The sequence below is a fragment of the Microcebus murinus genome, chromosome 5 (genome assembly GCF_040939455.1).
Source record: "Microcebus murinus isolate Inina chromosome 5, M.murinus_Inina_mat1.0, whole genome shotgun sequence".
Lineage (NCBI taxonomy): Eukaryota > Metazoa > Chordata > Mammalia > Primates > Cheirogaleidae > Microcebus > Microcebus murinus.
Window position 1 is genome coordinate 46918978 of NC_134108.1, and position 24993 is coordinate 46943970.

At 40.3% G+C, this 24993-nt stretch overlaps 1 protein-coding gene and 1 non-coding gene across 5 annotated transcripts in view; both read left to right on the forward strand.

Moving 5' to 3' along the window:
• LAMA4 (laminin subunit alpha 4) overlaps positions 1-24993 on the forward strand; it is a 133727-nt gene that overhangs the window by 31109 nt on the left and 77625 nt on the right. For all 4 annotated transcript variants that reach the window (XM_012753124.2, XM_076003046.1, XM_012753123.2 and 1 more), the window contains exons 3-5: positions 4697-4798; positions 10944-11068; positions 16306-16386. In XM_012753124.2, the coding sequence (XP_012608578.1) occupies positions 4697-4798; positions 10944-11068; positions 16306-16386 (308 nt within the window). The remainder of the gene's footprint in view (positions 1-4696; positions 4799-10943; positions 11069-16305; positions 16387-24993) is intronic.
• Positions 20765-20871, forward strand: LOC142871204 (U6 spliceosomal RNA). The gene has a single exon (XR_012919468.1). It is a non-coding gene; the product is annotated as a U6 spliceosomal RNA (small nuclear RNA).

The following is a 24993-nucleotide window of genomic DNA, read 5'->3' on the forward strand; positions in this document are numbered from 1 at the left end:
AAAAAGTGTTCTGTCCAGTGACAGTACTGTTGATATGAGTTCAGTGCTCTCAAGGGGACTTCTTCAAATGAGGACAAAAATGATCAATTAGTTGTATAAATATCATCCTCTTTATTAAGAAACAATCTTAATTCATTATACCTATATCTTATGAAATAATTAATATTGCGACTAGATGATAAAGCTCTAGAAATAATGCTTTCTGCAATGATAAGAATGTATATTGCCATTCCAGTTCCTTTAAATATAAATGGCACATGTGGAAACACCACAATAATTTCCTCCTAAAGTTCCATCTAGTTCTAATTTCTAATATAAAATAAGACAAGTACAAATACATCAATTTTTACTCCAAGCTGGACCTCATACTAATCATAACAAAAAGTAAGCAAATGAGAATTTTCATGCTTATTCTGCAAAGGCGGAAGTGAATGGTATTGATTAATTCAGTCTTAATGGCAGAGCAGGAGGCAGCTGCAGTAATAGAGCCGTTTAATAACAGAGAGCTGAAAAGGTCTACAAATGAAAGTAATTGATCAAAATGACAATCTGGCTAAAATAAATTGTTAAGAAAGTAAATACTCCCATTCAATGGTTTTTATATATTAATAACTATATGTTTTTAGGCATTGTGTCTATTATTAAAGACTTTTTCCTGATCTTTAAAGGAGATATTTTACATTTTTATGCATTTCAGCCTGCTTTGGAATGTTAATAACAGCAAAAATTTGGAAATAACCTAAAAGTCCATAAGAAAGGTTGGGTTGAAAATATTAAAGGTGTACAGATGGTTAGGAGCTGAATTGTGGAAGAAAAACAAAAGATATAAATCCTGGGTTTGCCATCCCTTATTTGTGGTACTTGGTCTGAGTAATAAATCCCCATAAGCCGTAAAGTCCTCATCAGTAAAATGACAATAGGAGAATCTACCTGACAGGGCTATTGGAGGTTTAGGTGAGAGCATTATGCAACAGGACTGACACAGAGCCTTAAACATGGTAGATATTCACGTTCAATTCATTAAATGTTCAATTAAACCTTATGTATGCATTTATTTAGGAGGGACAGCAAGTTATAGTGAAAAAAGAACAAGATTTGAATGAGTCTGAACCTCTTACAAAGTTGTATGACGTTGATGGTAACTATATCATCATTATCACTATATTTGTTATTACTATCAATTTTTTAAAGGCCATGACACCATCTCAGAAGGTACAGATCCTCTGAATGCTAAGATTTCACACCCATGTGTTTTTACAGTTGTCTCCTATAGGATAGTCTTCTCATGTTGAAAAGTGGGTTCAGTATGGCATCTAAAAATATAAGGCTTTTCTCTTGCTCTCTTGAACATCTACACACAGAAACACCATCTTTGTTTAGTAAATTGTGGAGAATCTTCCAAAAGAAAATAGACAGACACTAATTTGTGAGAAGATCATTCAGCTTTCACAAGCCGCTAAACAATATAGGTGCTAGAATTACTAAGAAAAAACATTTTTAATCAGGAGCAAAACAATATAGCTCTGCTTTTACTCTTGAAAATATCTGCCTTTTAATATGATAAAAAGGTCAATTCTACCAGTTCCTGTAGAATTTCAAGAAAAGATTCAGTTAAAAAAAAAATAACAGGACTCTCTGGAGCCGTGATGAAATATTTCCACATGAAAGAAATAACCTCAAACAGCTCTTCCTTCAGGATAGTCAAACTTCTCTGGAACCATGTAACAACTCCATTACAGAGTCCTCTACAACACAAGGCCCATGGTGTCCATATATGTGATCTATTAGTGGCATCAGAAGCTCCCCACACCCAGGGCCTCTGGACAGATGACTTGGAAAATATAATTTTTTCAGATGGACAAAGCCTAGCAGCAAAAGAGTTTGCCAGATTTCCATGTCCCCATCCTCTTGGCAAGGGGCCAGATGACTGCTCAGCACAGTCCTATTCCTGCCTCCCTGTTTCTTCCCACCTCCCACAGTGTACTGGAGCCAAGTTACCCTTCACCCAAGGTCATAGCCTTAGCTATGGGGTAATAGCCTATCCACTTAGGGGGTAAGTGGATAATGATTAACTCTGCTCCTAACCCTGGCACAATAGAAAGATTTCATTGTGCATATACTCCAATCTAGGTAGTGGCTGCTGGACTGTTGAGAAAGATTTGAGACCAAATCCAGCCCTAGCAGAGAGCGGTGGATGGGTTATCAGTATATATCATTAGTTTTCAATAGCACATGTGTCTCAGATTTGCTGTCCTGGTCCAAACCATTCAAATCACCAAGTGTTCATTGAGCAATTAACATAGAGGCACTGTGAGAGATGCTTTCCAAAGCTGATGAATATCAGAATCTTTAGGAATTTTTAAAAATGCAGATCCTTTACAATTTTTCTGTAAATCTAAAGTTATTCTAAAATACAAAATTTATTTTTTTCTAAATGCAGAGCCTTAGGCTTCACTGGATCAGAGGCTCCCCAGATGACTGCAATATGGTCAGTTAGAGAGCTCAGAAACCACTGCTTAGGGGGCTACTGGGCTAACTAACATTTAGACCCTCACTACTCTTACCCATTCCTCTTATAATTGAAGCCCTGCAGTAATATCAAACTGCAGGTTGCAACATATTCATGGGTCATCTGATCAATTTTATGGGTTGTGACCAGTATATATTTTTAAATAAAATAGAGAAGTTTAAGGTACATCACACATAGTAATTATTGTTTTTTGAATCTTTTTTCTGAGATACATGTGAGTTCATATATCCATAGCTATATCCATATCAGTATAGATATGTTACAGATATCAATACAAGGATAGAGATGCCTATCTGTGTACCGCATCACAACGAAAATATGTATGTTTACTTTGAGACAAAAGCCAAAAACATGTGAAATTAAATGGTATAAATGGAATGCTGCCTGCTGAAATCTTAATGCCTTTCCTTCTCTTTTGTTCCCTAGAGGAAACTAAGATAAAGGCTTACCATAAACCACAAACTCTCTCCATTATAAATTATAAATGGGTCCCTTCTCAGCTTCATTTTTCTAATGTGGAAAGATGAAATCTCTTTGCCTTTTCTTCATGGACAAATGTCATTATTCTCTCAAACTTCCTCCAAATGGAATATATTAAATTTTAGTCTTTGAGTCTAAATTGATGGTGTTTTTATACTGTGAATGGTGTCTAGTGATTCTTTCTTTACAGAGAAAAAAGCAAGAGGAAATGGGTTTGCATAGCAGTCAGGGGGACTTCAGCCAGATATAATGAAAAATTTCCTGGTAGCCAGGGCAGTACAAACTACAATGGGTCAATGGGGGGGGGGGAGTGATGTGAAATCTCGTTCTCTGTAAGTCTGTGGAAACAAAGCAGATTCTTATCTGTCTGGAATTCTTTAGATGTAAGCCTTTCTGACGGGCAGGGAATAGACTTTCAGGCCTATAATGCCATTTTCCCCTGCATTGCTGAGACGTTCCAAAGAAATATCAAATACATATCCACAGTTCAATCACATAAACCAGAAACAATCACACAGTGTTTCTCAACTGGCACATGGGTGACATTGGGGGATGGCAGTTCATGATTGTGCAGGTCGCCCGGTGCATCGTGGATAGTTTAACATCCCCATAAGGCACCTGGCATCTCTGAGTCTCATTGTCTCTTCACTAAAATGAAGGAAGACAATGTGTTCCTCCCAGAGTTATGAAGATAATATATATATATATATATATATATTCATGCCATTCATATATATATATATGTATATATATGAATGGCACTAACACAGGATCTGACAAGTGTAAGAACTCATTCACTTTCCTACTCTTGCCTTTAAAATGCTAGCATCTGAAGAAATAGAATTTTTTAAGAGGCCAAGTTTATGAAAGACTCAGCTCTAAGTTATTATACCATCGCCAATAATTTCTGAAACCAGAAGTCTTTATGTATAAGGGAACACGCTGCAATTCCTCACCCTGACTAATTCTCAGTCTTGGTTTTGTTTTGTTAGTTTTGTTTTGTAATGTATTGGAAGAAAACATTAGAAAATTTCTTTCTCCCTTACTCTTCCCAATAACTTCTTATTCTTCCTTACAATGATGGGACAGTGTTAAAGGTGTTCTAGTCTTCTTTTTTTTTTTTTTTTTTGAGACAGAGTCTCACTTTGTTGCCCAGGCTAGAGTGAGTGCCGTGGCGTCAGCCTAGCTCACAGCAACCTCAAACTCCTGGGCTCGAGTGATCCTTCTGCCTCAGCCTCCCGGGTAGCTGGGACTACAGGCATGCGCCACCATGCCCGGCTAATTTTTTTTTTTTTATATATATATATCAGTTGGCCAATTAATTTCTTTCTATTTATAGTAGAGACGGGGTCTCGCTCAGACTGGTTTTGAACTCCTGACCTCGAGCAATCCGCCCGCCTCGGCCTCCCAAGAGCTAGGATTACAGGCGTGAGCCACAGCGCCCGGCCTGTTCTAGTCTTCTGAAAAGAAGAAGGGGGAAAAAACATGTAACAAAGAAAATTATATGTACATCACCTATCACTGAATGGTAGTATAAATAGTTCATTTTAGTATGCTTTGTATGTATCATTTAGTATGATCATTTTAGAAATGTTTAGATAGTTTAATAATCATCTTCTCTTTTTCTTCTCAGAAAACATTGACCCAAATGGATCTTTTCAATAATTAAAATACTCTTTGTTGCAGCCATGTGGCGCTGGATTCTTTCGCACCCTGTCAGGAGAATGTGTGCCTTGTGACTGCAATGGCAATTCCAACGAGTGTCTGGACGGCTCTGGATCCTGTGTGGTAAGTCAGGGCACCTGCCACTCTTCACACACGTCACAGGGCCTTTGTATCTTGAGTGAAGATAAAATATTCTTCCTGGATGTTTGAGCTATGTCAGAGCAAACTGCTAATCAAGCTCTTATTTCCCCCCACCCTTCAACTTTCCCTGTAAAACATATCACAGAAACTACTTCTGATTTTAAGTGGCCACCGCGGCATAGGCACGAATGTGCATGAGCTCCAGGAGGTTCCTGCCTCACCACCCTCAGCAGCTGGTTTCCTGCTGTGGGCCAATGGCGATGGGACTGAAAATAATACACAGAGGAGGAAAACATCCATCCAAATTCCTCTGTAATAGTATAGTTTGCCATATGTTTGGCTTCACTCCACGTAAACCAGTAGAATAAAACAGTTGTTGCGTAGCCCAGTTTAGAGCTTAAGGTAATCAGGTCTATAGATCAAAATTTGTTTTTAAAAAAATTTAAGTTTGAACCAAATAGGTAATGAAAATGAAATCTTTGGCCTTGTGGTCTTTGTAAGCCTATGTTCAAGTCCCCAGGAGACTTTTTTTTTCTCCTTAACTAAATGAATTCTCCAATAGACTGTTTTTCAGTGAAGCGTATAGAGACTTATGAAGGAGACTGAGAAGTCTTCTAGCAGAAAAGTACTTGCTACATATTTCCTGTTCTTAGTGAGTGGACTGACAACTTAGTGAAAATGGATATTGGAATATTTACCAGAAGTGGCTTCGGTGGAAGTCATAGCCGGCATTTTTAGGGACTTACGTTCTAATAACAGTGTGTTCCTTCATGAGCTATATAATACAGCAGAAAAATTCCATTCTCCAAGTTCCTATCTAGCAATAGAGGCTTTTCTAAACCACAAGAGCATTTTTGCATAGACTATAGGAATACTTATTTAAATATACTCCAAATTAGCATAGTTGTCCCTATTAAACAGATAATTTTGATTATAAGTGGCCTCTAAGGCCACTTCACAACACGAAGATGCTATTTTATTCTCACATTACATTAAGATGCAAATTAGAATATTTTCATTTATTTTAAACCTAGAATTGGCCATTTTTCTAGAGACAGAGAACTAAGTGGCAAAATATTAAATGTTTCTATCTCTTTGTAGTGTTTGTTTAGTCCTGATATTTCTGTTTTCCCCTTCCCCCATCTTCTTAAATAACCACTGCATCCAGGATGTCCTCTGTAGTGGTGTAGGCATCTGCAGCTGCCAAAGTCTACCCCTTTCTAATGCTTCCATCTCCGGTTTCCTGTTATTTTAATCCCAGTGACATTTAGGGAAAAAAAAATCCCATGGATACATTTGAACTAATAATGTACATCTCTAATAATTTGACCCATTATGGCTGTTTGTTATCTGGTTTATTAAAATATAAGGCAAGGGGGGACTGTCAGCTCCCTGAGCTGCTGTTAGGTAGGCAGTCGATAAGGAGGAAGACTGAAATAAATTCAAGGAAAAAGTCCCACCTGCCAGTGCCTATGGAGGGCAATGACTAAGCCACTCTTCTTTACAGTGGTCAGAATAGGAGCAATCATGGTTTTATCTCTGACCCAGACATGAGCTTCTGCAAGTCATCATGTGACTCCTTCCCAGTTCCTAGAGCATACAAGGTTCTAATAAAGTCTGGGACTGGGCCAGGGTGTCAACATTTGCCTGCACACTCAGAGAAGTTGCCAGTCTTCCTGCAATCACTTTGGTCCAAGACAGAAAATGAAAACAAAAAGAAATAGCCATTCTAATCATCTGAACATTCCTCCATCCTGCCTTGTCTAGAGGGAAATATCTTTTTCCCCCTAATTAAAGTAATATATGCTCAGCATAAGGAAACCAACAAACAAAAAATATAGATAGATATTGTGTTTGAAATGCAAAGTAAAAATCACCTACAATCCCATCCCCCGGAGCTACATGTATAGATATATTCTTATAAATTTAATGTAGAAAGAAAAGAGACATAATTTGCATTTAATTAAATGTAAATGAGAGAACAGAAAAGGCTTGCAAATGTAGAAAGACTATGTTGTCACTTAGCTGGCAAATACGTTAAGTCTAGGGTGTCATACTGGAAGCAAACTCATTTTTTTTCTGTTTGCTTTGGCGTCCCTGCCCCAGCCTACTGATGGAGCACACTCAGGTTCTTGAGCTCCCACCCTGTCGCCCATTCTCAGCTCTCATCAGGGAAGCAGAGGCGCCAACACCAGCACTTCCTTGTGGCTTCCTGCTGTCACTAGCCTTTTAATCAGTCCTTACAGGTCGCCTGATTTAACTCATTTCTCCCATCTCCCATAAGCACCCCAAAATAAAAGGCCTTCTTTTATTTCATTGTACCTTATTTTACCTCTATTTTGAAGGCTTCTAAAACCTCTGTATCTGCTGTGTCCACCCTCAACTGTTTCAAATTCTTTCTCAATTCCAACATCGAATGTCAGTTTGACCTTATAATTTACAGACTGATTTTAACTAAGCCATTCAAACTAAGCTGAACTAAACTGAATAAAGCAACAAAATATAGAGTAGACAAAATTATACTACCATTTTAGATATATCGGACAAGCAAAGCAATTTCTTCACTTGTGGAACACTAATCTTTCAAATACAGAAAGGTGGCCAAGTGAAAAACAGCGTAGCAGTCTAATATGTAGCGGGTTCCTTCCAGTGGGCCACTTTGCAGCTTATCAGAACCGGAGTGCACTGGACAGGGTTCTCTGCTGGCTCAGCTAAGTGGGGCCCCAAAGATCAGGCTACTGCCATGGCCAACTCCCTACGAAGGTTCCTGAAGGAGGCACAAGATAGGGATTGAGGGGAAGAAGCAGGTGGAAACAGACAGGTGGCCAGTGGCTGGAATGCCTGGTCACAGATAATACCAGATCAAGAAACTAAACACAAAGAACCAAGAAGGGGACCTAACTAAGGGAAGTTACTATCTAAAAAACTGGTGCTTAGTCATTAGGAGAAAGCCAGGAGCCCAGTGACCAGAACTAGAACGTAGCAAATCTGATCTGAAGTTTGCCACTGGCCCAGGGCTCCTCAGGTTCCTTTTGATTAAGAATCAATTTGTCAATTGATTTAATTCATCCAAATGATCTTCTAGCCCACCCTAAAAACAATGGAGAGGAGAAGTAATCCAGTATGTTGAAGGCTAATGGATGTTTTGTTAATCTCAAAGCCCAATTAAAACCCTATTTAGAAAAGCAAAACTATTCCATCTCTGATTTCAGCATACTGGCAAACACACTAAGGCTAACCTGATCCTTTGTGGCCTTCCTCCTGCATTGTATGCTGGTTCTGTGACCAAGTAGGTGAGAGACATCATTTCTCACATCGAGGAGACCCAGCTGGTGTCCAAATGTTACTGCTAACACTTATCTGCAATGATCCTCTCTAACCACTGGCTAAAGATTCAGAATGTGTATTCCAATTGTAGGCGGGCTAAGTTTTATTAAAAAGTAAAATTTTCCCCTCAACAAAATACTTACTTATTATCGTCATTTTTGTTTTCTGTTTTTCAAATGGCAGAGCACAGTAGGCAAAGGGACAATTTGCAATCTCAGAATAAAAGATTTTCAGAACCAGAAGAAACCTGACAGGCCAGCTAGTGTAAACCTTCATTTTACAGACAAGGGGATAGAGACCAGGAAGGTCAAGTGACTTGTTCATAGTCAACCAGCTGGTGAATGGAAGAAGTAGGGACCTTTTCTCCTTGGCCTCAGTACTCTCTCTGCCCATCTCCCAGGCTGTGCATTGATGCCTTTTAGGGAATGTCATGGCAAACCCTTTAAAAGAAAGCAGATAAGGAAAGTTACTATTTGCACTCTGAGCATTTAGAGGCTGGTAGAGATGTGGTGCTTTGCCCTTGAGGGTAATTGCGCCCTGTGGCTGCCATGGCAGAATTAACGCCCTGACAAGGAATCCAAAGCTTCTCTCAGGCCATAAGGGCACAGAATTGGGAATCAGTTCATTTTTGCAGCTTAATAGTCACTTCAGGCACAAAGAATGGCCGAACATCTTACAATGGGCCTATTTTCTTCTGCGCAAATGGACTTCATTTGTCCAATAAGGACTCAGACAAATTTGACCCCAGTCTATGAGCAGCCCTGCCAGACTGCCATGGCTTAGGTCAGGGTCGCTGGGTAAGGCTCATTGGTTTTCCCTGGGATGGGAGATTGCCACCAATTTTGAGCTAGCTTTGAGTGCATGTTAATTTCCTTTATTTGCTCTAGGCACTAATTCATTAATTTATCCTTTCCCCTTTTCCTTCATTTTATTTCCCCAACAAACATTTCCTAAAGGCTTAGAATAAGACAGTATTAAGAACTGTGAAGGAAATATATTAACATCTTGTTGTCTGCATATTATACTTCATTTTTCAGTTTTTCCTTGATCTGTCAAACAGTCTGAACTAGCCCCTAAATTATATTCTGCTAACATAATTCTAATCAGAGACCAAACATTGATCATACCCAATGTGCAGATGGGCTTCATCGGTCCAATAAGAACTCAGACAAACGCCTGAAGGATGTTCAAACAGCATAGCTATGAAGAGTTGCCCATAATAGGGTTCCTCCCTTTTGACTAATGCATCATATTTCCTTTGATGTTCAAAGTGTTAGTAAAATAGTCTGCTACCTTCTAATGCAGTCAACTTAGGTCTGTTTAGAAAAGGAGCCTTTTCTCCAACAAAAATGTTGGAGAAGCAGTATAGCTCGGAAATTAACAGACTGCTTTTGGAGCCAGAGTGCCTGACTTTGAATCTCACTTTTGCTGCCTACTGTCTGGGTGACACTGGGCAGTTTACTTAAGCTCTCTGTGCTTTCCACTCTTCATATGTAAAGAAGTGGGGGAGATAAGATTGTTGGGAGAATTAAATTAGCCAATCCATGTAAGATGTTTAGAGCAGGGCCTCACTCTTATTTTATTCTGCATCTCAAATATACCATAAAGACAAAAATAAAGAGCTCACAGTTCAGCCTACTGCTGCTCCATCTTGCCTTCCCCACAGTTCCTCCACAGAGCACCATTTTTAAAAAGTTATTCCATTGAAGTTTTTTTGTACATCTGTGTTACTAAGGCAATTGCTCAAATAGGAGGGTGCCTCTTCAGTGGTATTCTAATTATAACAGTATAATTTTTCACTGAAAGCCCAATTCAACCTTTGTACACATACACGCTTATGAATGTGGAGATGAAAATATCACAGAGCTAATAGCTTTGCCTTGTGCCATCTCGTCCAATCCCGCAGAGGAAAGCTGTCTGTGTTGGCATCACTGCCCCTTGTAGAAATGAATCATCGACTCCACAGCTACTGAGTAACTAACTACTGCATGAGTTCACAGCAAAACACGCTGAAAGCGTTGGGGAGGGGACGCTGAGGCTGGGAATAGATAATAGATGACAATGTGGGTGGTGGAAAGTGGGAGGGATTCCAGAAGGGAGAATCAGGGAGGACTTTCCAGAGATTTTGAAGCCTGGTGTAGACCTTGAATGATGAAAAGGTATTCCAGGCAGAAGGATCAGCCTGTCCTGTGCTTTTGTTGTTGTTGTTGTTCCTATTACCCTTACTACAAGCGGAAAAATCATGCAAATAAACCTGCTTCCTATTTCTTTTGTGTCACTGTCTAAGACACCAGTCCGTTAGCAGAATGTTCATCTACCTTGCACCCCATTTATGCTACAGCCTCACACGCGTTTTTCCTTCCAAACCTGTAACTCTTTACTGTTCCTATTGTCATGGGTAAGCACTGGAGGATACTGATTGATTGATTGATTGTTTTGTTTTTTCATATCACATTCATTCCAAGGCAGGAAGCTGAGGCTTCTGGAACATCCAGGATTTGATCATTCTGATTATCATTCTGAATTGAAATGAGTAAAATCTCCTCTGCATACAAACCCTAAAGAGTCCCCAGGCTGCTAGTGCGCACACAGATGTGCAGGAGGAATCCGTCCTCCACTTGTCCATCTTTCTAGCACTGGCCGGGGCAAACATGTCTTGTGCTGACCAGTACTGGCCCTTACCATCAATGCTGTCAGACCTGACATGCCCTTGGCTTGAAGTATTGTTTGGTTTCTAGATCTGTTGTCTTTAATATTTCTTTTGCATCCTTGTCAATTTTCCTTTCTTTTTGTCTCCTAGCACTGCCAGCGGAACACGACAGGAGAGCACTGTGAAAGGTGTCTGGATGGTTATATTGGAGATTCCATCAGGGGAGCACCCCGGTTCTGCCAGCTGTGCCCCTGTCCCCTGCCCCAGCTGGCCAAGTGAGTCCTAAAGGAAGACAGTCTCATCTAATGATCATTCTTTTTTTCTTTTCTTTCTTTCTTTTCTTTCTTTCTTTCTTTCTTTCTTTCTTTCTTTCTTTCTTTCTTTCTTTCTTTCTTTCTTTCTTTCTTCTTCTCTTTCTTTCTTCCTTCCTTCCTTCCTTCCTTCCTTCCTTCCTTCCTTCCTTCCTTCCTTCCTTCTTTCTTTCTTTCTTTCTTTCTTTCTTTCTTTCTTTCTTTCTTTCTTTCTTTCTTTCTTTCTTTCTTTTTTTTTTTTTACCTATTCAGAGTTCAGAGGTTTTTCCGCAGTCGAAACAGAATACCTCATGTTAAAATGAAACTGGAAAACATATAGAAACGTTCTCCAGCCTAAATACACTGTCAAGGAAGCTCAAGCACTTGCAGTATAGGTGATGACTCTGTTCCCAAAATATTGGAGTGCATCATAGGGTCAATGAAGTCTTCTAGGTTTTATAAACAAGGCTAGTCTCATCTTTTCTTGCCTATCTCCTGACCTAGAGAGAGCACAGCTGGTAATGCCAAAAGACTCGTTATAATATAGTATTTTCAGTAGTACTGTTTCTTCTCTCACAAAATAGACATTACCCTACATGTGGCAGCTTTTCAATCAGAATTAGAACACAAATAAACAGCATACATGCTTACATGACCTATGAGAAAACAAACTCTCATTTCTGGCTATGGTTTGACCTGAGTGAGAAGTTAAAGACAATAGACACACATCTTAATGGAAATAATGGAATTCTTTTCAGGTACATAATATGTATAAATCCAGTAATCAAATCATGACTGGCCATTTTACTGGCCTAAACATGATAGAGTATAGAAGTAAAATGGTATAGTGATATATGGTTTTCCAAATGTCAATCAGTTCTCCAATTCTCTACACCAACTGCATGTCCTGCAATCAATTTGGTCTGACACTAAGTTTGTGGAGTTGGCACAGACCCCATAGGTTAGGATCAGTTTCACAAAACTGCCCCCACTTCAGATGCTAGCTAAAAGGGGTCCCAGGCTACTCACACTTTTGCCCAGCAGACTACAAATTTTGAGCATTGCCTCAACCCTTCCCTCAGGTGGATAAATCATTAAATTGACTCACAGAACTCAGAAAAGTGCTGTACTTATGATCGTTAGTTTATTATAAAGGATACAACTCAGGAACAGCAAACTGGAAGTGATGCATATGGCAAGATATGGAGAGGTGGGGCTGGGGACAGGTGCAGGGACACAGTGCTCTCTCTCTATTGGAGCACCTCATTAGCATAAACTCAGGTATGGAGACAGGCTTGCTATAAACAACTAAAGGCAGTGCTTTCAGTCAGGAAATTCCAAAGATTATAGGAGCTCTGTGCCAGGAACCAGGGACAAAGACTAAATACTGGATTTGTGTTTTTTATTATATTACAAATGGAAAGAGCAGCAAACCTAAGTTCATATTTCTCTTGTGACACATAACACCTGTGGGATCTTAGACAAGCTACTTTCTCCCAATATTTCATTTTCCATGGGGTTCAGGATCAAGAAGACTAGGATCAGATCTTGACTCCATCCCTAATTATTTTACCAGCTCTGGATCTCAGCTTTTTTCTTAGTATAGCAAATCAAACTAAGAATTAAGAATCTGTGACTTAGAGTTGTGAAGATGTAACTAAGAGAGTATGTGTGGTGCATTTGGGTTGGTGCATTGCCCATGGAAAGGTGTTAGGTAGATATTTTCATTACTGGACACATAGCATTGTATTTTTTCTAATATTTATAGCTTACTTATGTCAGGCACTGTTCTAAGTGTTTGGATGTAATATTTAATTGATAGCTGTTGTAAAGATTAAATTAAATGATGTACATAAAATGACTAAAAAACACACCTAAGTACCTTCTCCCACACCCACACCCACACTCACACACTTACTTATAAAGAGAAAAGAGACAGAGATGTCAACCAGATTTCCCACTAGTTTTTTTGTTAATTGAACAGCAACATGGACTGACATTTCACTTACTACCTTGTGATGTGTTCAACTGCCCCAGACCTTGCTTTGTGGTGTTTTCATGTTCAATAGTATGAATAATATGTACACAATGGATGGTACCAGGAGTGAGGGTAGAAAATACAAACATTAAATGTTCTGTTATTTTCATTCAAGTATATCCTGATATTTTTTTCTTTGCCTCATCTAGGTATATTCTTCAATCATTCATTAACATTCTGCTCTCAAACATTAGTCTTAAACACATTTGATGTGGTTAAGCACATCTCTTTCTTGCCATGATATGGTTTGTTAAATATATTTACCTCCAGCTTCCTAATAACTGGTTTCACTCAATCTCCCATATAAAGATGCTGTGTAGCATCATCTACTCACAAAAGATTCATAAGCTTTAAGCTGTAGATAGTTTTTTTTAGGTAGTAACAGATGAATTAGAAAGGAAATCTCAGATGGCTCTTTCTAATTGTGTTGTTCAATTTTTGCCCCATTCACATGACAACACTTGCTTATCAAAATGATATGACATTAATGTCTTGAGATATGAGAATTTCAGAACATCATTCCCTATGGACTGAGAAGTCTTGTCTACATGCAATCATAAATTATTGAGTGCTTACTATATTCCAGTATAGAAACTGGTATTTTTCGAGTACTTATTACATGCCAGTGATATCTACTAGTCACTGGTGACACAGTGAATAACGCAGTCAAAAAGCATTACCTTTATTAAAATAGGTCAAAATATACCAATTTTTGCAAGAGTAGATGGTCCTTTTGATCCACATTAATCCCGTATGTTAGTCAAAAAAGAAGTGCTTCTGAAGGCTAACTCTTTTCAATGAATGAAGCGGAAAGTAGCCAACTGGGTGTGAATCTCCTGTCCTGAAAGAAGAAACAGTTTCCAAAGGCATCAAGGACCACCATTACTATGGCTGTTCTTTCTGAGGGTGTGAGTGGATCCAGGGTTCAAAGGAGCAGTTAAGGGACTTAGGGAATGTGCTCTGAAGTTAGGTACATATCCACAGATATGAAAACTGAGTCTCTGTAGTACAGATGTAAGTTTGAAAAACCTGATGGAAATGAAAACGAACCAAAAATCTGTCACCTATAAATAAACAGTATGTACGAGTAGGGAGGAATTGCTAAGAGTGTAAGAGACCTCTGAGATTTTGCAGACTTTTGTCTGTCCTGGCAATAGCTCTACTTCCTGAATCCCTTTGGGGTAGAGAGGTGGGGAACTGGCAGCAGAAAGGGAAGGAGGGGATAAGCTGTGGTCATAAAACAGAACAAATCTCCTTGGATCCCGTAAGATTCTAACCTATAATCTGGCTTTATTATTGACTTAATTAACTAATCTCAAATGCTAATCAAATATCAAAAATCAAATCCCCCATTGTTTCTTTCGGTTTTTCTTTTAAATATTCATATTGCTACTTTTTATAAAAATAAAAGTTCCAGGACTTTTCAAAGACACCCCCAGTTTGGAATCTGAATTACACTTTGAAAGATCCACAGAGTTGAGCCTACAGCCCCAGGATTTGGATTTCCAGTTACAATAGCCACATCAGAAAGCTAGGAAATAATGCTTGAGAGAGTTAAGCAAGCAAACAAAAGACAGAGTCTATTTTTCTTTAGGTTCCCTGAGGGTTTTCTAAGAGTGAAAAGCACCCTTCCACTTGAAGGGGCGGTCAGAGTGAGCTGAGAGGGATGCAGTGCTTGCATTTTCCTGGCCAAAACCAGAGTTTACCTTAAGAAAAACATAAACAGTTTATGCTGAGGAAAAACAAAAATGAGCCCTCGAGGGCTGGTACTGCCTCCAAGTCTCCGCCACTACCACTGAGACTGCAGTTGTTCCTGGGGACCATTTGCTCTGTTCATGTTCTTATTTTGAGGTTGGCCAGACATCCTCCATCTCTACCAGTAGCTATGGAAATCGTTCCAATTAAGGAAAATGTCATCTGTTTGAAACAGCAGGACATCAGCCACAGGCAGACGACTCCAGATGCCCCCGGCAGATGTTTCATCCTTCAAGCCGTGGGCGGGCTGCTGGGTGGAACACCTTCAAAGAAAGATGCGTGGGGGGTTGTTCATGTTCTGGACTCTTAACTGACAGTGATTTTTTAAGTGGGCTAACAAGTACAATAAAGGGTAAAAGGTCACAGAAATGTAATTTTGTTGGAATGTTTTTAGCAAACTGTTAGAGAAAATAAATTGTGGGTATTGCCTTTCACTGAGAAACACATATCGTTTTCTGACTGATTTTATGTCTTCAAACAAAGCAAACACATCCTCCATTTGCTTTCCTCTGAAGACCATTAGGGTAAAATTGCTGATGCGTGCAGGAACGGGAGAGCAGCGGGTCACACGCCATTGGCTGTACAGTACCTGAGCCAAAACTAATTGGAAAGTCTTGAAAATGTTCCACATACACACACACACACACACACACACACACACACACACACACACTCCCCTACACCCCACACAATTCATATCTCAATGTAGAATTTTCCAAACTGTGGCCAGCAAAGCCCCACATCCCTGGTCTTGATAATTAGGGGTAGTTATCCTGCTGAACCAATATTTTTACTACTTTTCCATCCTGTGTCCTATTTTTTATTATCTTAAAGAAAAGGAAGAAGAAGAAAGAGACGGGAGTTCATGGACTAAAATCCTTGTATGCCCTTGCTGGAGTACTTGCTTTGTGACATTGATCAACTCAGCCAGTCCCTGCACCCTTATTCCCAATCTTTGAGATACATATAAAAGAGATTAAGGTTGTGGAGATCATAGAGTATAGTTTAGAACTGGTTCCTGCCCTTTAAAAGTAGGCAAGATCTAGTACAGAATAAAAGGGGAAACTGTTAAAAATATACACAGAAAGTGGTGGGAAATAAGAAGGGATTCTCATATAGCAGGCAAAATTTGATTATTTTATTTCTGGCTTTGGAATATATGTTTTAGACTTGTGTTTGAGATAGATATAGATATAGATATAGATATAGATATAGATACTGGGAATGGTCCCACCAAAGAGTGGCATTTTGTATCTGAGCATACTGGTTGAAACTTTCCTGCAAGGTAAAGTAGTAAGTTTAAATAAAGCAAAAGATCACACCCATTAGAACTTCAAGGGGACTAACATAGAGGTGATCTAATAAAAAGGTAAGACAATCTCTTCAGTGGTGTATGGAACTGTTTTCTAACATTCACTTACAATTCTAGTTTTGCAGAATCCTGCTATAGGAAAAATGGAGCTGTTCGGTGTATGTGCAAAGAAAACTATGCTGGACCTAACTGTGAGAGGTAGGCTAATACAATTCTTTGTTTTCTGTGTGAGTCAAAGGAGGCTTTCTGTTTCTTGCACTCATCAGCTCTGCCATGCTCCTGCAGGGGCCATTGTTCCCCTTGGCCCTCTGAAAGTTCGCTGAAAAATCATTGACAAGACACAGATTAATTGGAGAAAAGGCATACAAATTTATTGAATGTGTATACACAGGAGCCTTCAGAATGAAGACTCAAGGTACAGGAGAAATTGTCCATTTTTATGCTTAGGTTTAACAAAGCATAGACAGCCATGTAGAAATATGATCGGACACAAAGGATATGATCTAATGCTAATAGACTGAGTGAGGAAACCTGCCTGTCAGCTGCTCACAGTTTTCTAAGATAAAATGGCTTTTGCTAAAAAAGACTCACAGAGAGATCTTATTTTTAACAGAAATGCCTTCAGTATTGACCTCCTCATTGTGTTGAGGCAACTAAGTGATGGGTAGTGCCCTAAAGACAGGGAGGGAAGGGCCAAGAGGTACCTCCCAAACAGCCAGTCACACCTCTTCAGCCAGCTCACCTCAGCACCTGAGCACCCCCACGGCCCTGAGGGAGCTCACGAACTCAGCCTGGTCTTAAAATGTAAACCGGAAATTATGAGCAATCTCACTTCCAAAGAGAACCCTCTCTATCTCTCAGAGAGTAGTTCCAAAATAACAAACAATAAAAAGCCACAGCGTCTGTGGGACAGAGGAAATTTCCACACTCAGAAGGCATTATTATGACGATGATTAATGAATGTGCAAAATGTGGATAATTCTTTCACTAAAGGGTTGTGGAATTTATTTTATTTATTTTTTTGCCGTAACAAGGAAAGCGAGAGCTGAGGTCCCACGTGAATTTCATCCATTAGGAGGGAGGGACGACAGAGATGATCAGATTACGCTGAGCTGATTAATGTTTGTGACACATTTATTCTGTATTTCCTTACTTGAGGACACAGGAACATGAGGCACCTGATTTGCTCATTTTCTGGCTCAGTGGAGGTCTGAGAGGTTTGTTAATCAGCCAGGATGGAGCTTTTTCTCCTCAGACTCAACTCAGCTTGGTCTGATAATGGCTGAACAGTATTGCTAATGGGTGTCCCCATGGCTGTGAGAGGGGCGTTAATGGCCCTAAATAGAGCCCTGCTGACTGAATGCAAAGCCTCCCAGAAATGAAATAGTCTCCACCCTAAGGCCCTAAGGGCGCAGTCCTGGAAAATAACACAGGGGTGCAGATAAAGCTTCTGTCAGGGACAGTGGCCCCCAGGCCAACCCAGGACAGCATGCCCACCCCCACATGGGATTGCAGATGATAAATCTCCTGGCCCTCATGGGAGGCTCCCAGGCTGTGCCATTACCCAGCAAGACTGGGTGAGATCTCATACTGGAATGGTAGGCCCCTGGCCCTGCAATAGTAGGACCCAGGAAAGAGCACTAGTTTGGGTAGGAAAGCAGAGTGTTAAAGAGATTTTTGCATGGGCCTGGCTGAGTTTGCATCTCAGCTCTTGCCACTGTTGTGATCCTCCTGGGCAGGTTATCTGACCTCTTTAAATGCCAATTTCCACTTCCAGAGTGGAAAAAATGAAGGTGCCCAGTTCACAGGACTGCTGTGAGGTAATACTGCAAAGTTTTTAGTATGGCACCTGACACTTCATAAATGCTCAATAAAAATTAACTGGTGACAGTGTGAGTCATTGTGGTCATTGTCCAACTTTTGCCACTGGTGTGGTGATGTGTAGTGGGGACAGTCATTTTCCTGAATCTTCATTTCCTTAGCTAGAAATCACGGTTTTGAACTACATAGTGACATTTATTGATTACCTCTCATGTCTTTGTTGCTTTACATTCTTCATCTGTCATCCTCACAACCACCCTGAGAAGTTATATTTTGTCATTTTGCAGATAAGGAAACAACCGGAGGGGCCAGATCACCCAAAAGAAGGTGGCCTGTGCTGCTTTTGATTTGTGTGAGACCCTGGGAATGAAAGAAGGGTTTCTATTTTGAGTTTAACAGCCAAGTGCTTAAGTTATCTGAGAATTTAATCTATGTTTTCAATGTATTTGTGAACTTTGACCTCTCCACAAGAGTTTTTCAAAATATACAGCTGGTTTGTACAGATTTCTGTTTCATACAAAAGCAAAAATTAGTCCAAACCAAGAATACTCTGGGTCTTTCTGTAGTTAGGGATTATTTAAGCCAGTGGTGGTTTTCAAATCTGATTGTGTCTAAGTGTCTTTTGGAACCCTTTGGATTCCTAAGCCTTCCCCGAACCCTCCTCCACCACCCACCGAAAAAGAACATGTAGGGGTGAGGCTCAGGACCCTTGTTTTGACTTCCTGTTGGATTCTCATGCACCATGGCTCTCACTGCTTTGAGAACCACTGCTCTACTTTAACCTTCAGCTCCATAACACACAATAGAAGTGTTTCTCACACTGTGGCCTAACAACCCCTGATGTACTCAGAAATATTCACGGAGGTTCATGGATGCTCGGTGAACATTTTCTTAACTTTATGTTTAATTTCAATGATAATCTTGAGAAAAACATTCATTGAAACATGGTCTAGACTTTCTGTAGTATCACTTTATAACAAAGGGAGATGTCCCTCAATGATGGGGAGAAAATAACAGGGGTGATGGTGTGTCAGTGACACATGACAGACAATTGGAGGTTGAATGGCATGGCATCAAGGCAAGTTGTAAAACTAATGATTCCAGAAAGAAAATTGGTGAGAGGAAGGAGCCATCACATAGCACATGGCAGGGCATGCGTGCTGGACTCTGACGATCCTCTACTGCATCAAGTTGCAAGTGGCCACTTGGTCGAAACAAGACAGCGTAATCCTTTGTCTTGAATTAATGTTTATTTTAATTTGATTAGTTTTATATTTTTGTTTATGTTTTATCTGGAAATTTGCTTTGGTTTTCAAAGCATATAAAAGCTGTACATACAAGGAATTTCCACCTAGTTTTATGTCTGAAATATTTAAAGATAATTTAAATGAACACTGGAGGGGGTATTCTATGAAAATGTTTTTCCATTAAAAGAGACCCGTATTACACAGAAATTTGAGAATCACCGATCTGAAACATAAAACATGTTTTACCTACTCTATGTCTTATGGTACGATGTAAAACAGCTCAAACATACCCACCTGCCTTGTCCTAACTATTAGGTCCACGATTCTTAGCCTGCTCTGGCCCCTCCTGTCTTTCTTCCCTAAAGGGCTTCTCCCACTTCACACTTTAAACTCCACATGTTGGGCATGCTGTTCCCAAAATCCAATGTATCAGCTGGAGACCTTACCACTTCATATTGCATTTAGGCCATGAGCACAATGATAACAATAATAGCTAATATTTATTGAGTGCTTACTGTGTGGTGTGCCAGGCACGATTATTAAGCATTTCACAGACACTGACACATTTAAGCCTTAAAAAAAAAATCCTATAGGGTACCATTTTTATCCTTATTTACAGAAGAAGAGACACAGAGAGTGTGTCACTTGCCCAAAATCACACAATGGCTTTTTTGTCTCTACTGGTAAACTATGAACACCTTGACAGGAGCAGCATCTTGCCCTTTCTCTGTCCAGTCTTCCTCCATCACAGTGTCTGCCACGTTGTGGGCACTCAGCTATGTTTGTTGAAGTAATGCTTTTTCCTTAATTAAAAAGCAACAGTCCTTTCAATGTTCTTTTTTAAAAAGTATGATGTAATGAAGACAGTCAGTCTTTTCTTGCCCTGTTTTAGCACCCCACCCCCACCCCACCTTCCACACCATACCAGGAAAATGGAAAAAGGTGACCCAGAATTGACTGAGTCAAGTCAATGCCATCTGGCTGAAGAGAAGTTGGAAATGGAAATGGAAGTTCTCTTTTGCTGCAAATAATCACAAAATGCACAAGCCTTACAGAAGGAGTTTTGCAAATCTCATTCTCATCCCAGTTCACTCCACAATTAAGTACATTTTATTTTGTGGGGTTTTCTTTGTTTTTTTTTTTTTTGTTTTTTGAGACAGAGTCTCACTCTGTTCCCCCGGCTAGAGTGCTGTGGCTGCTGTGGCGTCAGCCCAGTTTACAGCAACCTCAAATACCTGGGCTCGAGCAATCTTCCTGCCTCACCCTCCCGAGTAGCTGGGACTACAGGCATGTGCCACCACGCCCAGCCAATTATTTATATATATATATTTTAGTTATCCAGATAATTTCTTTCTATTTTTCAGTAGAGGCAGGGGTCTTGCTCTTGCTCAGGCTGATTTCCAACTCCTGACCTTCCACGATCCACCTGCCTCAGCCTCCCAGAGTCCTAGGATTACAGGTGTGAGCCATCACGCCTGGCCGGCAATTAAGTATATTTTAAAGATGAGGTGCTCACTTTGGCAGCACATATACTAAAATTGGAATGATACAGAGAAGATTAGCATGGCATCCTGCACAAGGATGACATGCAAATTCAGGAACCATCCATGTATTTATGTTGCATGTTCTTACCCATATGTGGGAGCTTAAAAAAAAATGAGCTCTTGGAAGTAGAGAGTAGAATTGCAGTTATTAGAGGCTGGGAAGGTTAGGGGGCATGCAAAGATAGAGAGAGGTTGGTTCACGGATGCAAAGTTACAGCTAGAGGAGAGGAATAAGTTCTAGTGTTCTATAGCATTGCACTGTGAATATGGTTACCAACAATTTAATGTATATTTCCAAAAGGCTAGAAAAGAGGATTTTGAATGTTCACAACACTGAGAAATGATAAATGTTCTAAGCTTTACACTGATGTGATCATTATACATTTTATACATGTATCAAAGTATCATTCTGTATCCCATAAATATGTATAATTATTATGTGTCAACTAAAAATAAAAGGAAAAAAATCCTTGTTCAGGAGCTCACTAGCTCCCCCCCAAAAATATATATGGTAGTATATATGTAATAAAAATGAACTCATTCAGAAAATGATGAGGAACCTGAGACTCAGAGCCATGAAGAGACTTCATCTAAAGTCACACAATTCATTAGTATTAAATCCAAAACTAAAGCCCAGGACCCTCAATGTTCAATCCAGTTTTCAGTTGATAAATTTATACAATCTCAATACTTCAGTGTTTCACTGTTCGGGACCTTTAACCCCCAACAGGAAAGGCAGGACATAGTATCACCAGAGATGATCATGCTGACAATAGTAATGATTTTAATGATGGCCTTGATTTGGAGAAGAATAAGGGAAAAGAGGAAGAGACAGCTAACATTTATTGAGCCTTACTGGGATACAGAGATTTAGTCTAATTTTCTATGAAGGAAGGTATCAAGTTTTTCAAACTTAAGCTATCAGCCCTGTTATTTGCATAGAGTCCTATGACTCCCCACTCCATGCCTTGCCCCACTTCTGGATTCTTGTCCTGTAACCTTGAATAGGTTACTTATATTTTCTTAGTCTTGTTTCCCAGCCTCTCATAAAGAAGTGGAAACCATTTTTATGGCACACTTTACAACAAGTGCTTTTTATTACATCATTTTATTTAAGTCCAATGACATCTACAGAGTGACATCCTCCTGTGCCACGCAGAAACCTTTCAGACCAGGAGTTTGAGTACCTTTGATAAAGCCATTCAGTGACAGCTATATAACTCTGGGAGGAAGAGCAGAAATCGAGAAAGAAAAGAGGAGAAGAGCTCCGAACATTCCCCTAGCAATAGCTTTTGGTCAAAATCCTCCATTTTTCCCAAAGAATATATACTTTGCTTTTCCATTTTGCCTAGATAATATGATCACTAACTGAAATGACAAAGTTCATATGCCAGTCTCATTTGTATAGTAAACTTATCAGCTGTATTTTCCCTAGATGGATCAAGTCATTAATAGAAATAGAAATGAGATTATGGAAGAAAAAAATAAGAACAGACTACTGAGTACTGGGGCTCCAGTGCTGACTCTAAATCCAAGTATTCCTCCTTTTTCATATTTTCTATTAGCTCTTTGAGGGCAGGATTGAGCACATAGCTAGCATTTGATTATTCAACTGTTATAATCATTAATGTATTAATTAGTGAATTCATTAATGCCAGACTCGTGGAGTGAAAGAGCATTAAGCCCGGAGTCCCACAGAGGTTTGAGGCATGCAGCAATGAATAAGTCATTTAGCTTTACTGCGCTTCCTTATGTATAAAAATAGGTGTTTGTCGGGGGATATCATAAGTAAATCTTTGTATGCTCATTCTGTAAAATTTATAGAAGCCAGAGTTTGGTCTAAAACTTCAGTGTTGCCTCTGAATCTGCCACCAAAACTTTTCTTTAAACTCAGAGTCACTCAAAGTAGGTTTCCACTGTGATCGAGATTCCAACTTGTAGATTAGAATATTTGGTTTTTCTTTTGTGAAAGCCCAGGGGATAACATACAAAGAGCAAATACAGTCGATTTAAATGGAGAAAAGGAAGTCACTGGCATCTGGGCAAGTCCCTTTGCTCCCAGACCTCTAGGCTCCCAAGTACTCATTGAGGTGGTAGATCTGAGTCCCATTTTCATGGGCCTAAGGGTTTAATATTCTCTGTTTGGTGAACTGCAGCAAAAGATAGAAATTCAATCCAGCTGCATGTTCCACAGAGGAATAATTTATGCTGGCTTGTGGACCAGAGGGCCTATAAACCTGAGGTGCAAAAACATAAGAAAGTGTGAATAACAAAACTCATTGAACATTTCCTCTTGCAGTGTCTCTTTGTGGGTTGTATAGAACTTATCTTCATCTTCCTCATCTTTTTCATAGACCTTGATTTCTAGCGTTCATGATATTGTGTATAATTATGTTTCACTCATTTCCTGCTCTTTCAGAGCATGAGCTATGTATTTTTCCTCTTCCTGTCTCCCTCTGTGCCTTACATAAAACAGACATGAATCGTCCCTCTGTTGGATGAATTCACTCATTCATTCACAGCAGCAGCAGCAGCAGCGTGGTCCAGGGTGGAGCAAAGGAAAATACATCAGGGTCAGAGGGTTTGGACCTTGTGCTGTGACTTCCAGCTCTGAGGTCCTGAAAAACTGAAGTAGCTTCTCAGCCTCAGAATGCCAGGCCTGGGTGGCCTCCCTCCCAGGTGTATGTGGCAGCTTAATTAAATCACATAGGTGAGACACAGTTCAGGTAAAGAGTGGAATGACTGAACATACACCATCACTACAACTACACCAAAAAACTGAGACACGAGAAAAGAGGCTGGAAAATCGTACACAAAATGTTGACAGTGATTTTGTCGGGGTCCCAGGGTTACAGGTGTGATTTTTTTCATTTCTGTTTTTCAAATGTTCTGAATCATGATTCTCTTACTTTAAAGGGAAGCCTTTCAAAAATGTAGTGTCTTATTATTGCTGGCCAGGGCACGTTGATTTCCTTGGAAAGCTCTCCTTTCCTTTCCACTCCCAAGGCCAGCGCCCCAGCCCAGGCCCTCACACCCCACCCGGTGTGCGGCTCCAGCCTGCAGGCCACCCTGACCCCAAGGCCAGAGCCACTCCCTCCACCACCACCTTCATCACACTCAAGACCCCGGCCGGCTCTCTCTTTTTCTCTCTCCCACGTCAAAACTAACTCCTCTGCCGGACCAACTCTTCTCCCCTTACGGTGGCACCACATGTTCTTTCCAGTGACTCCCAGAGTGTCTTCAGCTCCAGGTAGCCCATCTTCCACACTCGCTTAGGGTCCACTGCAAAAGAGAGTCCACAATCAGCAAACGTGTAGCTTGATCCGTACAGTATTCTTACAAAATTTGAGCCGGCTTTTAAAAATTGTAATTTCACGTAAAAATCCAAATTTCTACTTTTTTCTTCCAAAATGAGATCTGGCAACACAAGTCCTTCATTCCCTCGAGGCTGTGGTCTGGCAACAATTGACTGGAGCCTGGTAACAGCTGCCCCCTTGGATGGGGCCAGTAGTCCCACTCACTCACAGCAGGGCCCTTGCTGGCCTGTAGGGCACCTTTGGGAAACGTGGAGAAAGGCATTTCTTCCTCCCAGCAAAGGCAGCTCCACCTAGAGAGCACAGCTTGGCACGGAGAGCAAAGGCTGGGTGGACTTCAGTAGCTACTCTCCAACTCGGCTGTGCTCCCTTGCTAAGGGCCCAGCCAGCATGGCCTTAGGCACTGGCTCTGCAAACAGTAAATGCTGACATATCTAAAACATTCAGAAGAGCAGCAACCTGGGCTCCAACTCTGTTTATCTGTGGACCGTCAGCTCCGCCCTCTGCCTCGTCTCCAGGCTGGCTTTGCTCAGTCACAGGTGGCTGCCAGCAGCTAAGAGTGCTACCTACTGCCTCTTTATTCATCCGAAATCAGAGAGAATCTGTGTCCATGACCCTCAAACAACAGCCTTGAGCTACCCTCCGATTGAATCCCTCCTGAGTCAATCCCATTTGGTCAGGCACTGATTGGCTCAGGCTTAGTCACTTGAACAATTCATTTCTGCAAGACAAATTATGATTTAGACTAATGTTTCTCAATAGAGGTATTATTAACATTTTGTCCAGGACATGTCCCAGCTGTACCCTGAGATCTGCATACATCTCATTGTAGGACATTTAGCATCTCTAGTTCTACTCATCATATGCCAGCTGTGCATC